The following is a 16,085-nucleotide window of genomic DNA, read 5'->3' on the forward strand; positions in this document are numbered from 1 at the left end:
CTGCGTAACTAAAAAGGAACTATATTGAAATTGAAAATGTTGCTGTACTCATGTTTACTTATAAACAATCTGATTTGAGAAATTTTAAAATACCATAATTCTACTATATGTATCAGCAGTGTGACATCAAAGTATATAAAGTGCCACGGAGATAATTTCTGGGAGAGGAGCAAAACAGAGAATTCTCCTGAGAAGACCTGTGGGATGTACAGCCCTCAAAATCCAGAAGCATCGTAACCTCGGAAAGAAGAAATTATTTACAACTCAAGTTTCTGCAACATGATTCAAGGAACATTCTCCCCGTATGAATTATAACACTTGATGAATGAAACCAAAATCAAACTGTAGAAATCTAGAATATGGGTTAAAAGACAACCATATATCACATAAAATCCACACTGAGTATACCAAAACTACTGACTATATGTTTACAACCTAATTAATGGGTAGAACTCTCACGACAAGCAGTAATGCTACATTTGGTGTGTGAATCACTCAACATTCGCCTCATTCAAATATGTTAATTTACAGACCACGTTTTGTGCCCACGTCAGGTATCTTGATAGGTTAGCAAAACACAGGGGTTTCATTACGTCCAAAGAACTAAGTACTGAAAATAAACAATACTTTCACACCAAACATCACAGGGTCACTATTACCAGAGAAAACAACACAGCTGAGAAGACTCCACATCAGAGCAGAACTGAAGAATCAGTACAATAGTCAGAAAGCACTCTCCAAATTAAAGAGAAACCTGGCTTCCACGTCTGGCAGCGTGGCACATCACACGTTAGCAAACTTAATCCTGCAGTGTGGCCTGGCACGTGAGATGCCAACAAACTTCTGAAATGCACTTTTAAAAATCCATCGTGACCAATTTGGATTTATTTCAGGGATATACAGTTGGCTCAATACAAGAAAATCTAATAAAATTCACTAGGTTAAGAGATCAAAGAAGCAAAAACATCTCTCAGATGATGGGAGGAAAAAGGATTTGATAAACCTCCACAACCATTCATGATTTTTTTTTTTTTTTTTTTTTGAGACGGAGTCTCGCTGTGTTGCCCAGGCTGGAGTGCAGTGGCGCGATCTTGGCTCACTGCAAGCTCCGCCTCCCGGGTTCACGCCATTCTCCTGCCTCAGCCTCCGGAGTAGCTGGGACTACAGGCGCCCGCCACCTCGCCTGGCTAATTTTTTGCATTTTTACTAAAGACGGGGTTTCACCGTGTTAGCCAGGATGGTCTCGATCTCCTGACCTCGTGATCCGCCCGCCTCAGCCTCCCAAAGTGCTGGGATTACAGGCGTGAGCCACCGCACCCGGCCAACCATTCATGATTTTAAAAATAAGAGCAAGGCACCCTCCTTAACACAGTAAAGATTAAAACCACAAGTCAGTGTTTAAAGTGTTACAAGACTTCCCTTTAAAATCGGCAGTGCGACCAGGATGTTTGCTTTCGCCACTAGGATGAGTACATGAAGGTTTAGAGAAAATTGAGTTTGTAATGGGCAAAAATTAGAAAGAACTCCAGTGTCCGTCAACTGGTGCACAGACACACACACTGTGGTGTGGCCATCCGGGAACACTACTCAGCAGGAAAAGGCAATGAACTACTGATACTTGCAACAGCAGGCACGAACCTCAAAAACACGATGCCAAGTAAAAGAAGGCACAGACTGAAGTCTACAGTTTGCACGATTCTATTTATATGAAATTCTACAAAAAAGCAGAACTCTATTGACAGAAAGAAGATCAGCAGTTGTCAAGGGCAACGGTGGGGAGAGGAGACTGACACAAAGGGACAGGGAACCTCGCGGAGTGACGGAAATGTTCTGTATCACATATTAGGGGGTTGGTACACACCTACAAACACAGCTGTCAAGCCAGGCGCGGTTACTCACACCTGTAACCCCAGCACTTTGGGAGGCCGAGGCGGGTGGATCTCGAGATCAGGAGTTCAAGACCGGCCTGACCAAGATGGTGAAACCTCGTCTCTACTGAAAATACAAAAATTAGCTGGACATGGTGGTGGATGCCTGTAATTCCAGCTACTCGGGAGGCTGAGGCAGGAGAATTGCTTAAACCCAGGAGGCGGAGGTTGCAGTAAGCGGAGATCGCGCCACTGCACTCCAGCAGCCTAGGCAACAGAGCAAGGCTCCGTCTCAAAACAAAGAAACAGGCCGGGCACGGTGGCGCAAGCCTGTAATCCCAGCACTTTGGGAGGCCGAGACGGGTGGATCACGAGGTCAGGAGATCGAGACCATCCTGGCTAACACAGTGAAACCCCGTCTCTACTAAAAAATACAAAAAAAAAAAACTAGCCGGGCGAGGTGGCGGCGCCTGTAGTCCCAGTTACTCGGGAGGCTGAGGCAGGAGAATGGCGTGAACCCGGGGGGCGGAGCTTGCAGTGAGCCGAGATCGCGCCACTGCACTCCAACCTGGGCGACAGAGCGAGACTCCGTCTCAAAAAAAAAAAAGAAACAAGCAAACAAAGAAAAAAAAGAAACTCACAGCTGTCAAAACATCCAATTATAAACCTAAAATAGGTGGATTTTATTAGACCTCGATAAAGCTGACCAGAGGGAGAGAAAGAGAAAGGGAAGGAGAAAAGGAGGAAGAGAAGGAAAGTAGCAACTGATCAACGTGGACCCGACCATCACCTGTGGAACGGATAAGTCAATGTTTCCATAGATGCAGGGGGCTGGAGGGATGCTTACGGAATAAATCCTTCTTCCTACTAGAAGCCCAAACTTTAGGGGAGCACACAACCAAAAAAACCAAAGTTACATTTTCCCTGATCCATACAGCTAAGCACACAACCGTGTCACGTCGGATGACAGGCTAAGTCACAGCCAGTAAGAAACAAGCCGAAGTGCTACGAGCAGCTGCTGGGACACACGTTTAAAGTGGGGGTACGGCCTTCTCTACCCATGCCTATGAGCCCTGCCAGTGGAAGGCAAACGTGATGAAGAGTGAGTGCTAGGCCAGCCGCCCTGGACCACGAGGTCAAAGACAAGCACACAGAGGAACAAACAATTTGCTGACAACGACCTCGTACTGGAGACAGTAATCGAGTTCTGTCCTGTGAAAGCACCATAATTAGGGATTTGCCATCACTGCAGATGTATTCAGATCTAACCTCTACAATGCCAGAAACCATAACTCAATGTTTTCTACTGGCCAACACAAGATAAACTTTTTTTTTGAGACAAAGTACTGCTCTGTCACCCAGGCTGGACTGCAGTGGCACCACCTCGGCTCACTGCAGCCTCCACCTCCTGGGTTCCAGCAATTCTCTTGCCTCAGCCTCCCAAGTAGCTGGGACTACAGGTACACCCCACCACGCCTGGCTAATTTTTTAATTTTTCATAAAGACAAGGTTTCGCCATGTTAGCCAGGCTGGTCTTGAACTCCTGACCTCAGGTGATCTGCTTGCCTTGGCCTCTCAAAGTGCTGGGATTACAGGCGTGAGTCACCACGCCCGGCCAAGACAAACATTTCAATACTTTCCTAAAGCCCCTTGCTTATCATTCAGTTTCCCCACACACACAAGGCTGTGCTCAGGTTACCCCCTCTTCACACTCTGCCAGCCTGCAGGAGCCTGGCTCTCCCAGAAGCTCATCTACCCTCCAAGTTGATCCACTCTGCCAAGCCTTGCTGAGCTGGGACCTGGAGAGGATCAGCATCCCCCAGGGGGAGCACGTGGGAGCCGAGCAAGACCCACTGCAGAGGGCGTGAAAGGAAACTGAATCTTGAAATCTCAAACTCATTGAGCCAAAGGGAAAAGTCAAGCTGGGAACTGGGCGATGCAAACCTGCCTTCCCCTTTTGGTTCCAAAATAAGAAGGCTACACGATGAAGCTACACACCTCCCCACTATTTTGCCCACAAGGAAATTCCTAGTGAGCTGTAAGACCTTTTAAGGTGCTTCTGCAAACATTTCAGCACGGCAGTGTAAATGGACAGCTCATGTTTACAGGCGCAGTCTCCGCCGGCCCACCAGACACAAATGCATATCTGATTGTTCCCCGGCCCCATTGTGTCTAGGTTATCTTAGGTAGCACGCAGACTCCCTGCATCTTCCCTCCGCTCCATTTGTCTATGTCATTTTACGTTTAAAAAAAAAAAAAAAATGCAGATTCACTGAGCCAGACAAAGGCATGAATGACTGTTTTTCTCTATCTCCCTCCTACATGAAAATTGTGCACTTCTCAATATCCGGCCCTGTCCCCTTCAAATTTGGAGCCCTGAAAATCATCGTCAGAGAAAACACAGACCTGAATCCCAGGCGTGCTTCCTTAACTTTGGCAAACAAACCTCCTAAAATGATGGAGAGTTGTCTCATCATTTTTTCTCAATTGACAGGGGAAGCTTTCCAAACCAACAGCTCGAGGCCCACAGGGGTCAGAGACAAGAGGACCAATTGCCAATTGCTACCACTAGCAGTGACTCACGGTCCACACTCTGAGACCAAGGGGCCTGAGAGGTCAGCAGTACAAAGAATGTGGCAAGTGGTAGGAAAAAATAAATAAGAATAAACCAAAGATCCTGTGGCAGGCTCTATTTCCCATTTTTAAAATCATAAGTAAAAAGGAGGCTATAATAAATTATTTCATTTTCCAGGTATGATAAGCACAATTACTAAAAAGGACAATCAAAGAGAAGCGTCTCATAATGACTCCTTCTGCTGGATACTAATTTTCTCTTTTTGTATTCTACAATCTATAAGTACTTTTGCTTTAACAATCCTGAGTTGTTTTTTTTTTTAAGATTTACTGCACAGACAAGAAATGTCAAAGTTTAAAAGTGCATTTACTGAAGCAATCAACATGCAAAACAAAATATTTCAAACAATAAAAAAATTCAGCTTTAAAGAGATAACATTTACTATAACAAGAAAAAATGTGATAACTAAGAATAAATCTAATAAAACATGTGAGGCAGGAGAATAGGGTCTGGAGGCAGGTAACCTAAGGCCAATTCACACTAGCTTCCTAGAATTTAAAAAAAAAAAAAAAAAAAAAAAACTTTCCATGCCCAGGTAACAAAAGGACCAGAGGCTACTCCCTTCACAATCCACCCTTTTTCTGCGTGGCAGATGAAATACTGAAAGTACCTCTGATTGGTCCCAGGCCAAGTCTTCATCTGCATAGAAGTGTAACTTTGTGACTTCAGCCTCCGATTCGTCACTTTCTGCAACCAATCAGATGTTTGCATAGGGTGTTTTATAACTTCACTTCAGCCTCTCATTGGTCGCTTTCTGCAACCAATCAGACTGATCGTGGGCCACTACTTCATTTACATAGGGTGTACACCAAGTAACCAATGGGAAACCTCTAGAGGGTATTTAAACCCCAGAAAATTCAGCTACCAGGCCCTTGAGCTGCTTGCTCAGGTCCACTACTTACTGGGGAGTGTGTTTTCATTTTCAGTAACTCTCTGCTTTTGTTGCTTCATTCTTTCCTTGCTTTGTTTGTGCATTTTGTCCAATTCTTTATTCAAAGCATCAAGAACCTGGACACCCTCCATTGGTAGGTAACACATGTACAAGGCCCTTCATGGGGAAAATTCAAAAGCTTCACTGAAAAGCATTAAAAATGACTTTTAAAAGAGGAACAAGCACGTTCACGAAAATAAATATTTAATTTCATAAAGCTATCCATTCTCCCAAACTGAAAATTGTCTTTTCTGACCCCTAACTTTCCATGCAACAGAAAGATTCCATGCAATTCCAGACATAAACCAAACAGACCTGAAAAACAAAAACCAAGTGAAAGACCTTGGCAAACTGACTCTGAGATGTGTGTGGAAGAGCAAGGGGTGGCACTGGCCATCCATGGTGAAAAGGAAACTACTGGGCAGTGTGCGCCCCCACCAGGTAGGAGGACTTCATGAAGTTAAATTACTTGCAAGGTGCAATATGAAGGGAAGACTCCCTAAATACTGGGACCAAAAACAAAAAACACACAACACAGATCTATATGAATGTGGCAGTGACAGAAAACAGGAGTGACATCTCAAATGCGGGAGACGAGCTAGACCCAACAACAGTATGGGGCCTGCCGCTGTCCCAGGAGGAAATTAAACAGATTCCTACCTCCCATCACACAGCCATCAACTGCAGATGAACTGAACACGGAGGCATGAAAAGCAAAACTTTTGGATGAAAATCTGGGCAGACACCTTCATGTGTAGAAAAAGGTTCCTCAGATAAAGCGCGAACCAGTGCTCACCAAAAGAGACTGTGAAGTTCAACCACACTAAAGCTAACAACTTCTGATCATCAAGATCCACCAGGAAAAAAGGAAGAGAAAAGCTGCAGGGGGCAGAAGATCTTTGCAACATACAAACTGACAAAGAATCAGAATTCTTACCATGTAAAGATCAACAACTCATGAAAGAGTGAATCAACAAACCAAAAGAAAAATGGGCAAAAGGCAGGAACATTTTACAGAAGGGGGAAGACAGAAGACATCCGTAAATATACAGAGATGCTTAACTCCAAGAGTAACCAGAGAAACGAACGTGAGGACTCCAGTAGGAATATCCACCAGAGCAACAAAAACAAGAAGTCCGCAGCATGAAGAACTGGCAAGGAAGTGCAGCGCACGGAGGGAACGCTCACACGCTGCAGAGGGGAGATGCATTGGTAGAGGCCGTCTGGGAAGTGTGTGGACATTATCTTGAAGGTACAACAGGCACACACCACACCCAGTGATGCAATCATTGTACTGCTTTGTAAACGCCTTAGAGAAATCTTGCCTGTGGGCACCTGCATAAACGTATGTGAAGGCTCCAGATAACACCCTTCCTAACAGCAAAACATCAGAAACAACTCAAATGTCCAACAGGAAGAAGGCGAAGGACAGTGTGGAATATTTAAATAACAAACCATTATACAACTAGATACAACAGATTCGCTGAATCTTAGAAAACAATGAGAGGTCGGGCGCCGTCGCTCACACCTATAATCCCAGCATTTTAGGAGGCCAAGGAGGGCAGAGTACTTGAGATCAGGAGTTCCGAGACCAGCATGGCCAACACAGCAAATCCCCATCTCTACAGAAAATACAAAAATTAGTCGGGTATGGTGGTGGGTGCCTGTAATCCCAGCCCAGGGAGGCTGAGGCAAAAGAATCACCTGAACCCAGGAGGTGGAGGTTGCAGTGAGCTGAGATCACACCACAGCACTCCAGCCTGCGAGACAGAGCAAGCCTCTGTCTCTAAATAAATAGAGGAAAAAAACAAGAGGCAGAGACCAGACTACACAAAGAGTGATGCAGCTCCAAAAGACCCAAATTAAATGAACACATTGTGTTCCTAATGTCCCATGAATGAAAGTCACAAAGAATCGAAAACATAAAAGGCAAGAAAGCGTCATCCAGGAAGGGGGCTGCAGGGGGTGGGGGATACATAAGCAGCCTCAGTGCTCTGGGTCAGGCCTGAGGTCATGGCCATGTGTGTCGCTGGGCAGCACTGGGGGGTTCTGGTTCCTCAATATGGTGGTGGATCATGAGTGCACACATCCACACATGTGTGTATTATATACATTGTTTGCTGTGTGTCAATATTATACAGTAAAAACATTGAAAGAACAAATAAGATTCCTGTCAGCAACTGTGTCCACAAGGGCCAGATGCACCGGCAGTTCGCCACAGCAACCTTGCTTCTGGGTGAACCACCTCCAGCTGCACCCACTGTCTGGTTAGCACAGGCGGCATCAGCCACTCCCAAGAAGGGGAACTGCCCCACGGCAAGAGCGTCTTACCTCCGTCACCTTGGGCTGCAGAATCAACGCTTCAGGGCTCATGCGAGGGATGTCTATGTGGATCTGGAGAAGCAGGAGAAACAGACATTTATGTTACGTGACAACAAACATCATTACAAGCATTATGATTAAAACCGCAACACTGAGGGAAGTCCTTCCCCTGCCTCTACCCTGCTCTCTCCTTGAGGATTCTTGTTCTCTGTGTTACCGCCGTCTCCCCTGAAGGAGGCACCAATATTCTCTCCGAACAGCTTGCCCAGTCCTAGGCAACAGGCTTGCTTAACACTGACCCCATCCAGCAGCCATTGCGGCGTGATGAGGAACAGAGCAGGCCTCGGCCGCTTAGTACATCAGCCACAGCAATTAGTAAACATCGATTTTCAGCCTCTGACACAGAGAGCAATTCAAGTACATCAATAGTTCACACGTTTTCGGCTGTGACAGCTTCTTCTTGGACAGAGGCCACATTTTTCTCCACTTTATGAAGTCCTGGGGGAATCGAGAACATTTTTCAAAGGAAGCATTTGAAAGCCTCTGTTAGTGTCGGCTGGTTCCTGCTTGGCCACCATCTGACATGAGAGTCATAATAAAGTCCCCAACACTGCAGAGGGGGACACTTGTGGCTTCAAGAAGCAACCAAACGAGAGTGTTGTGAGCTTGGGCTGGCATCACAGGCTGGCTCCCAGCATCCCACGTGAACATCTCACACCAGCCCACGCTCCCGTTTATCCAGGACAATGGCGCCAATGGGCTGAGGGAAGACAGGCAAACTTTAATGCCAAGGGAGATGCTACGATTGCGTTTCATTTCACCCCATCCTTGCACATCTCCACAGAGGACTCTAACACCCAGGAGGCTGGGACACCGTCACTCTGCCACTTATCACACTGTGGCCAGGCCTCACTTTCCTTGTCTACAAAATGCCTGCTCCAAGTATCTCAAAAGGTTACTGGTGAACATCAAGTAAGACTGTGAGTCAACACCCAAATGGAATAAGCTGAGGTGCACACACATCTGTGATGCGTGCCAAAGGAGGCCTGCCAGCAGCAGCGCTGCCGAGGAGGAGGAGGAAGGGGAGGAAGAGCAGGAGGAAGGGGAGGAAGAACAGGAGGAGGAGGAAGGGGAGGAGGAGGAAGGGGAGGAGGAGGAAGGGGAGGAGGAGGAAGGGGAAGAAGAGCAGGAGGTGGAGGAGGACGAGAAGGAGGAGGCAGAAGCAGCACTACTCTATCCAGACAGGCAGGGCCAAAGGACTGCAGCTGGCCCCATGCAGGAGTCCAGGTGCCAGCAGGGACAAGGGCCCAGGTCTCTTGTCAGGGTGTCCTGGAGGCCTAACTGCTCTCCCATACAGTTACACTTGTGTGGACACACATCTGTCCTGGCATGAGCAGCGTAAACTCCTGCAGGGCATGAACCAGGTCTGAGCCACCTCTGCATGACCAGGGCCAGCACAGCCCCCCTTACAAAGGAGCACCTGTCACGCATTTATTAAGCAGACGAGGCAGCGCCCACCAGACCCAACCCCTGCCATCATCCTCACTGTCAGGAGAGGCTCCAACGTTAGACAGGCGGTCCTCCACAAGGCTGGGCACGTGGGGCTCTATGCATCCCTCCTTCCATGCCACCAGCCTCCCATCATACACAGAACTGGGCAAGTCAGAAAAAGGCCACAAGAGAGCTGACTGAGGGAGGAACAGACAGACCAGATGAACATTTAACTCTGACTCCATGTGGCTCTGACATAACATCTTCAGCAGAAGAGTGAGCACATAAAAATCAAATGAAGAAAGGATGGAAAGCGAGTGGGGACCCTGCTGAGACCACCCCCATCCTGCTCCCTCCACCAGTGTGCAGGGGCAGCACTGCCCACTGCGGGTCAGACAACTAGTCGGGCTCAGTCCACAGGTCAAACGCCTAAGTGGATGTAAAGGAGAAACCAGGGTCTCCAAACCCCCATTGGGCCCAGCTCTGCCTGAAATGGCAATGGCGAGAACGCAGAAGGCACAGTTCCAAGAGGCCTCAAAGCATCAGGCAGACAGGAAAAACCACCACGTTGCCGCATGCATGTCTCATCTGTATTAATGTAGAAATAGTCTGGGAATTCACAATAATCTGGAATCTTTTTATTACCTATCACAGTAACTAAATAAAGATGTATGCAACCTGTTTGTAATTAACTTTCTCTTCAAAAACTCATAACAGAATTCTGCTTGGTAAAACTCGCAGATAGATGCTAGTGTCATCCTTTTGAAATCTTTTCTGAAATTAAAATGCATTAAAAAACAGATTCAAAATAATGCCAAATTTATCAATTTCCTAAAACCAGTGGAGTGGCAAAGGAGGCCAGGTAAGCTAATATTTCCTTAAGCCAATCCAAAGTAATCTGTGTATCAAATCCGTTTCCCAGAGTAACTGGGTGGCGGCCCAGTGAGGCCCAGGGGCCCTGGTGTGAGACAGAAGGCAAGACGGGCCATGGGCAGCTCCAGCCTGGAAGGAAATGGAGGTGGCCGCTTTGCCACAGCCTCACTCCTAAGTCACTTTTCCTCCTGCAGCCCTGTGTCCCATCCGTCTTGGAAGATGCTGTCCAGGAAGGCATTTAACTTAAAGAATCTTTGATTACGTAACAGAGGTAAGGTGTATATTTGGCCTTTTTTTTTTTTTTTTTTTTTTTTTTTAAAAAAAAAGATAAAACCAACTACCAAAGAGCTGTGGCTATCCCACGTCTGAGAGAGAAAACGTGGCAAAGCTCCTTCACCTAGAAGCAGGGTTTGCAGAGGGAAACACCCCTGCCGTGATCAGGAAACCCAGAAGCTGATTTCAGAGAGCTAAGACAATGATGCCAATTAAGAGCTACCATTTTGACCTTTCACATATTACAAAGAGAGTGAGAACTATAAAGTCCTCAAAGAGCTATTCTAACGCAAATTCTGAGTGTAGTGTGAATCATAAATCAATTTTAAGTATTTTCCCATTATGTACATCATCTGTCAACTGACTATTTAAGAAACCATCATTAGACACACTTTATATTAAACTAAATCGCAAAATGGTAACTTGGCTACACCTTCTGCTATGGTCTGAAGTGTGTCCCCTGCAAAACGAAGCTGATGAACACACCTTTCCTGGGCTGGTATCACATCCCTAACCGGACCAAAGAGCCCAGCGCCAGTGAGGTCCCAAGCAACCTCTCCGTCCCCGTGCCATCCAGCTAAATGCCTGGGCTGGGCCTTTAGGAATGGCCTTTGATCACCAGACAGCAGCTCACTGTGATACAAACTCCCACCCTCACACCAAGGCTGGCCTCAGGAATCCAAGGCATTTATTTTGTAACCTCAATTTAAAATACTCTTTTTCCTCTTGTAGAGGGAACTGAAGACAAGCAAGATAGTACTATCAGAGGAAATTTGCCATTATTTGTTTTAAAATGTACTTATTAGAAAATAAAACTCTGGGAGCTAATCAGGGACCTGCATCTTTAACTCTGACCAACTCCACATGGTTTTCATAAAACATTTCCTCCTATAAATCACACCAAAGCAAAGTACTTCAGGCAACATACGAAAAAGAGAAAGGATCCCCACCTGCCTGTATGTGTCCTGGTGAACTTCGTCATTCCTAGAATCGTAATAGTGCTCAATAAATGCAAAATATTCTTTTTGTTTTCTCTGGAGAGTGGCTGGTCTCCGGTCTACATTGGCAGGAAGGTAACCCTGGGTGAGAAATAAAAAAAACAAAAAATATACATGGTTAGAGCTAATTCATGGAGTCCCTGTTAGAAGTGAGAAATAAAAAGGCTTGCATCCTACCTGAGCTTGGCATTCTGAAATCTGACACCGAGAGGAGCACAAATTGGGAAAAAAGAAACACACACAGAGAAGTTCAGCCAGCTCAACACAACACAAGCACCACTCCCGACAGCACTTAGGAAGGGGCCCGGGCTTGCGTCCCCAGCCTCCCAGTGCAGGCCCTCTCCACTCAGCCAGACAAGAGTCCCACAGGCTCTGCAGCAGGTGGGCCCAAGGTTCTTCTACAGCAGGGCTGCAAGATTAAACAAGCCCTTCTCTAGAGGTCTCATACACCAGAAAGGATTCCAAAGTCTGAACAGTCTAACAGCAACCACGCGTACACACACACACATATATGTATACATGCATGTACATACGTGTGTATGTACTGTCACTTATGCAAATGTGCCATCTTCAAAGACTCATGGGCCTCTGGCAGCCACAGCACCAGTACGTAAAGGGGACCTGAAGTCAGAAAGGGCCAGGCAGCACAAGGAGGTCATGAAGAGCCTGATTCCTGGGCCAGACTGCCCGGGATTTCATGTTTTCTGTTGCCTTATTTCTACTTTTTAACTTGACATTATTGACAATATATAGTTGTCCCTAAGTATGGGAATTTTGGAATACCAAAATTCTTAGCTACGCAAGACTCTTATATAAAATGTTGCAGTATTTGCGTGTAAACTATGCTCATCTGCCTGAATACATAATCTCTAGATGACTTATGACACCTGACACAAGGTAAATGCTATGTAAGCAATTGTTATAATACTGTTGTTTTTATTTATATTATCTTTTGTTGCACTGTTTTTTTTTTTTTTTTTTTTTTTTAGACAGAGTCTCGCTCTGTCACCAGGCTGGAGTGCAATGGCATGATCTTGGTTCCCCACAACCTCCGCCTCCCAGGTTCAAGTGATTCTCCTGCCTCAGCCTCCCGAGTAGCTGGGATTACAGGCACCCACCACTACGCCCAGCTATTTTTTGTATTTTTAGTAGAGACAGGTTTTCATCATGTTGTCCAGGATAGTCTCGATCTCTTGACCTCGTTATTCACCTGCCTCGGCCTCCCAAAGTGCTGGGACTACAGGCGTGAGCCACCACGCCCGGCATTTTTTTTCCAAGTATGTTCGATGCACAATTGGTTGAATCTGCGGATGCAAAATCCCCAGATATAAATGGCCAATTCTAATTTATAAAATAAGATGCGCCCATTTTAAGCAATCAGTTTGGTGGCTTTTGACGAGGGCTTCCAGCTATATAACTACTACTCCAAGGAAGATACACACTTCCATCCCCCGCCCCCATAGACTTCCCAGTACCCTCTGCAATCCACCCCAACCCTGGCCGGGGAGGCGCTCACCTCCTCACTGTGCATGGCTGAGGCTGCCCTAGGACTCCCCAGAAATGCAGTCACTCAGGACCTGCGCTTTGTGTGCGCTTTTCCTTCACGCGACAGCACGGCGCCTTCCGAGACGGATCCAAGTTACATGAATCAGCTGTGGTTTCCTTTTTCTAGCTGTGTCCCTTGGACGGATCCGCCAGTTTGTTAAAGATTCACCTGTCAATGAGCATTTGGGTTGTTTCCAGTTTGGGGTTTGTTACATTCCTGAACAGGATTTTCGTGGGCATACGCTTTGGGTTTTCATGGTTAAATACCTAGGAGTCGAGTTACTGAGCCATAACACTGGGATATGCTTAGTTTTCTAAGAAACTGCGAGCTCTTTTCCAAAGAAATTACTCCACTTTACATTCTCACCAGCAATGTATGAGAATTCCAGATGCTACATAGCCTTCCCAACACTTGGTATTGTGAATCCAACTATCAGCCATGCTTTGGGTGTGGTTTTAATTTCGTTTCCATCATGATTAATGATAAAGAAGAGATACTTCATGAAGCCATCGCATCTCTTCTTTAGCGAAGTATCTGTTCAAATCTTTGGCCCAGCTTTTACCCAGTTTGTGTGTCATCTTATTACTGAGCTTGATGAGCTCTGTACACACTCTAGATACAAATCTCTCTTTCCTTTGTATGTACTGTCATTCCTCTCCCTAGTCTATGGCTTGCTTTTATGTCTCAAACAGATAAGCTCTTAAAGTTTCATGAAGTCCAGTTGATAGTTTTTCTTTTATAATTAGTGTTCTTGTATCTCATCTAAAAAAGATTACGCCTGTAATCCCAGCACTTTGGGAGGCTGAGGCGGGCAGATCACAAGGTCAGGAGTTCGAGACCAGCCTGGCCATTATGGTGAAATCCGTCTCTACCAAAAACCAGCCAGTTTTTAGTAGAAATCCGTCTCTACTAAAAACCAGTCTCTACTAGCCAGGTGTGGTGATGCGTGCCTGTAATCCCAGGTACTCAGGAGGCTGTGGCAGGAGAATCACTTGAACCCGGGAGAGGGAAGTTACAGTGAGCCGAGATCACGCCACTGCACTACAGCCTGGGCGACAGAGCAAGACTCCGTCTCAAAAAAAAAAGAAACAGTTTTTCTCCTTGTTTTTTTTCTGGCAGTCTTACTGCTGTGCCTGGCCGCGTCTTTCTCATCCCTCAAGTGTCTCCAGTGGTCACTTCTCCCATGAGGTCTGACCAGGCTCCTGGTCAGTAGTCACTTTTCCCACAAGGCAGGGCTGGTCATCCAGCACTCCAGCAGCACCTAGGAGGAAGTTCATTCAGGACCAGCCCCTCATGGTGCCAACCAGATAGCGGGCACACAAGCTTTCACTGGGTGAATCACATATGAACGAGTGACTGCATGAACAAATACATCCCGGATGGCGCTTTCTGCTTTGAAAGTGCTTCCACATCTGTGGTAGACATCACTGTGGTAGCCACTGAACAACTACTCATCCTTGCTGGAACAGAGCCCTGAAGCTGCTCTGGGAGCCATATCTCCCTCTGCCCCACCCTTGCGGTCCAGATGAGGAGCCTCTTCCTTCAGGAGAGGTCTCCACCGGGCTAAGCTACATGGCTAAGCCATCCTCCAGTCACCATGACTGACAGTTCGGGGGTGGAGAGGTGGCCCAACACGGGGATAGGAGCCAAGCCAGGGCTTTCCTTGGCTGCTGCTGTGAACAAAAGTGAATGTGGCAAGTGTGGAGTTGCAGCGGCCACCCTCTGACGGGAGGGGAGAATCACAACCTGCAGGTCCATCAGGAAAAGCTGACCTGAAGGAGAGCGGGACTCAGAGAGTCCAGGCCTCGAGCAGGAAGCCAGACTTCAGCTGTGTGAGCACTGGCCTGCCTTCTATTCTCAAGTTTCCACTGGCCTCTATTCTACATTATAAATTACACGCAGGCACACTCGTGTTAACACATTAGGATCACACCACTGAAGCTTCTTTTTAATAAATGCTTACTGAAGTACAGCGTTCTTATATAAAGGCGTACCCCAAAATCGTGTGTGAATTATCACAAACTGAACACACCTGTCAACACCACCCAGGTAAAAGCCAGACCATCACCGTCTTAGCAGGCTTCTCAGTCACCGTCCCTTACCTCCTCCCCTCCTAAGTGGCATTTTTTCTGTCTGGCTGTTTGCATTCAGCGTTACACTTGAAAACTCATTCACATTATAACGCGTCACAGTAGTTCCTTCCTCCACTGCTGCGTAACACGGCCGTGTATGAAATCCATTCTGTTAACACACATTTGTGCTGTTTCCAGTTTTTGCTTTAAAATGTCTTGAAGCTCCCTTTTACGGTACACGCTATGCATTTCTGTTAAGTGTATATCTGGGAGTGGGCCTGCTAGGTTTGCATACCTCTGAAAGACTTTGCTAAAGGATTTTCAAAGTGATTCTACTCCCGTCAGAAGTGTATGCAAATTCCCAACGTCCTACATCCTTGCCAACACTTGACACTGTGGAACCTTTTCGCATCAGCCTTGCAGATGGCTCTGCAGTGGTAGCTATCAAGCTCCATTTCGTTTTCATCTGAATTTCCCAGGAGACAATGGATGCCGTTGGGTGTCTGCATCTGTGAAGTGTGAGGACAGATGTATTAGTCTCTCCTATGAGGCCCTCTGCCTCCTCCTTTCTGACTCACAGGCGTTCATATCCAGATAGTACACATGCGAGCCCTGCTGTAAACAGCCTCCTTCTGTGACTTGCCTTTTCACCCTATTAATGACGTCTTTAATGAAGAGAAGTGCCTAACTTTAACGTAGCCCAGTTTATGAATCTTTTATGACTGGTCCTTTCCCTTTAAAATCATGACCATACTCCCACTGTCATGAAGTCCTGTTCTACAACAGGAATCAGCAAACTAAGGCCCATCACCTATTTGTGTAAATAAAATGTTGCTGGACAGGGCACAGCCCATCTGTGCATGTGCTATGTGTGGCTGCTTTTGCCCTATCCCAGCAGAGTGGAGTGGCTACAAGAGACCACACGGTCCACAGGCTCAAATATTTACTCTCTAGGCCTTTACAGAAAACATTTGCCCACCCTGTTCTAAAACATCCATCTGGAAGGCGACACTGGCTTCCACCATACGCATTTCTATGTCACCTTTCCCCAGTTTGTGAGTATTTTGATTATTTCT

At 46.4% G+C, this 16,085-nt stretch overlaps 1 protein-coding gene across 2 annotated transcripts in view; it reads right to left on the reverse strand.

Moving 5' to 3' along the window:
• TBC1D22A (TBC1 domain family member 22A) overlaps positions 1-16,085 on the reverse strand; it is a 428,246-nt gene that overhangs the window by 279,287 nt on the left and 132,874 nt on the right. For both annotated transcript variants that reach the window (XM_007976122.3, XM_073006581.1), the window contains exons 6-7: positions 11,344-11,472; positions 7,766-7,828 (exon numbers count right to left, since the gene is read on the reverse strand). In XM_007976122.3, the coding sequence (XP_007974313.1) occupies positions 7,766-7,828; positions 11,344-11,472 (192 nt within the window). The remainder of the gene's footprint in view (positions 1-7,765; positions 7,829-11,343; positions 11,473-16,085) is intronic.

Source organism: Chlorocebus sabaeus, chromosome 19 (assembly GCF_047675955.1).
Source record: "Chlorocebus sabaeus isolate Y175 chromosome 19, mChlSab1.0.hap1, whole genome shotgun sequence".
In the NCBI taxonomy this organism is placed as follows: domain Eukaryota; kingdom Metazoa; phylum Chordata; class Mammalia; order Primates; family Cercopithecidae; genus Chlorocebus; species Chlorocebus sabaeus.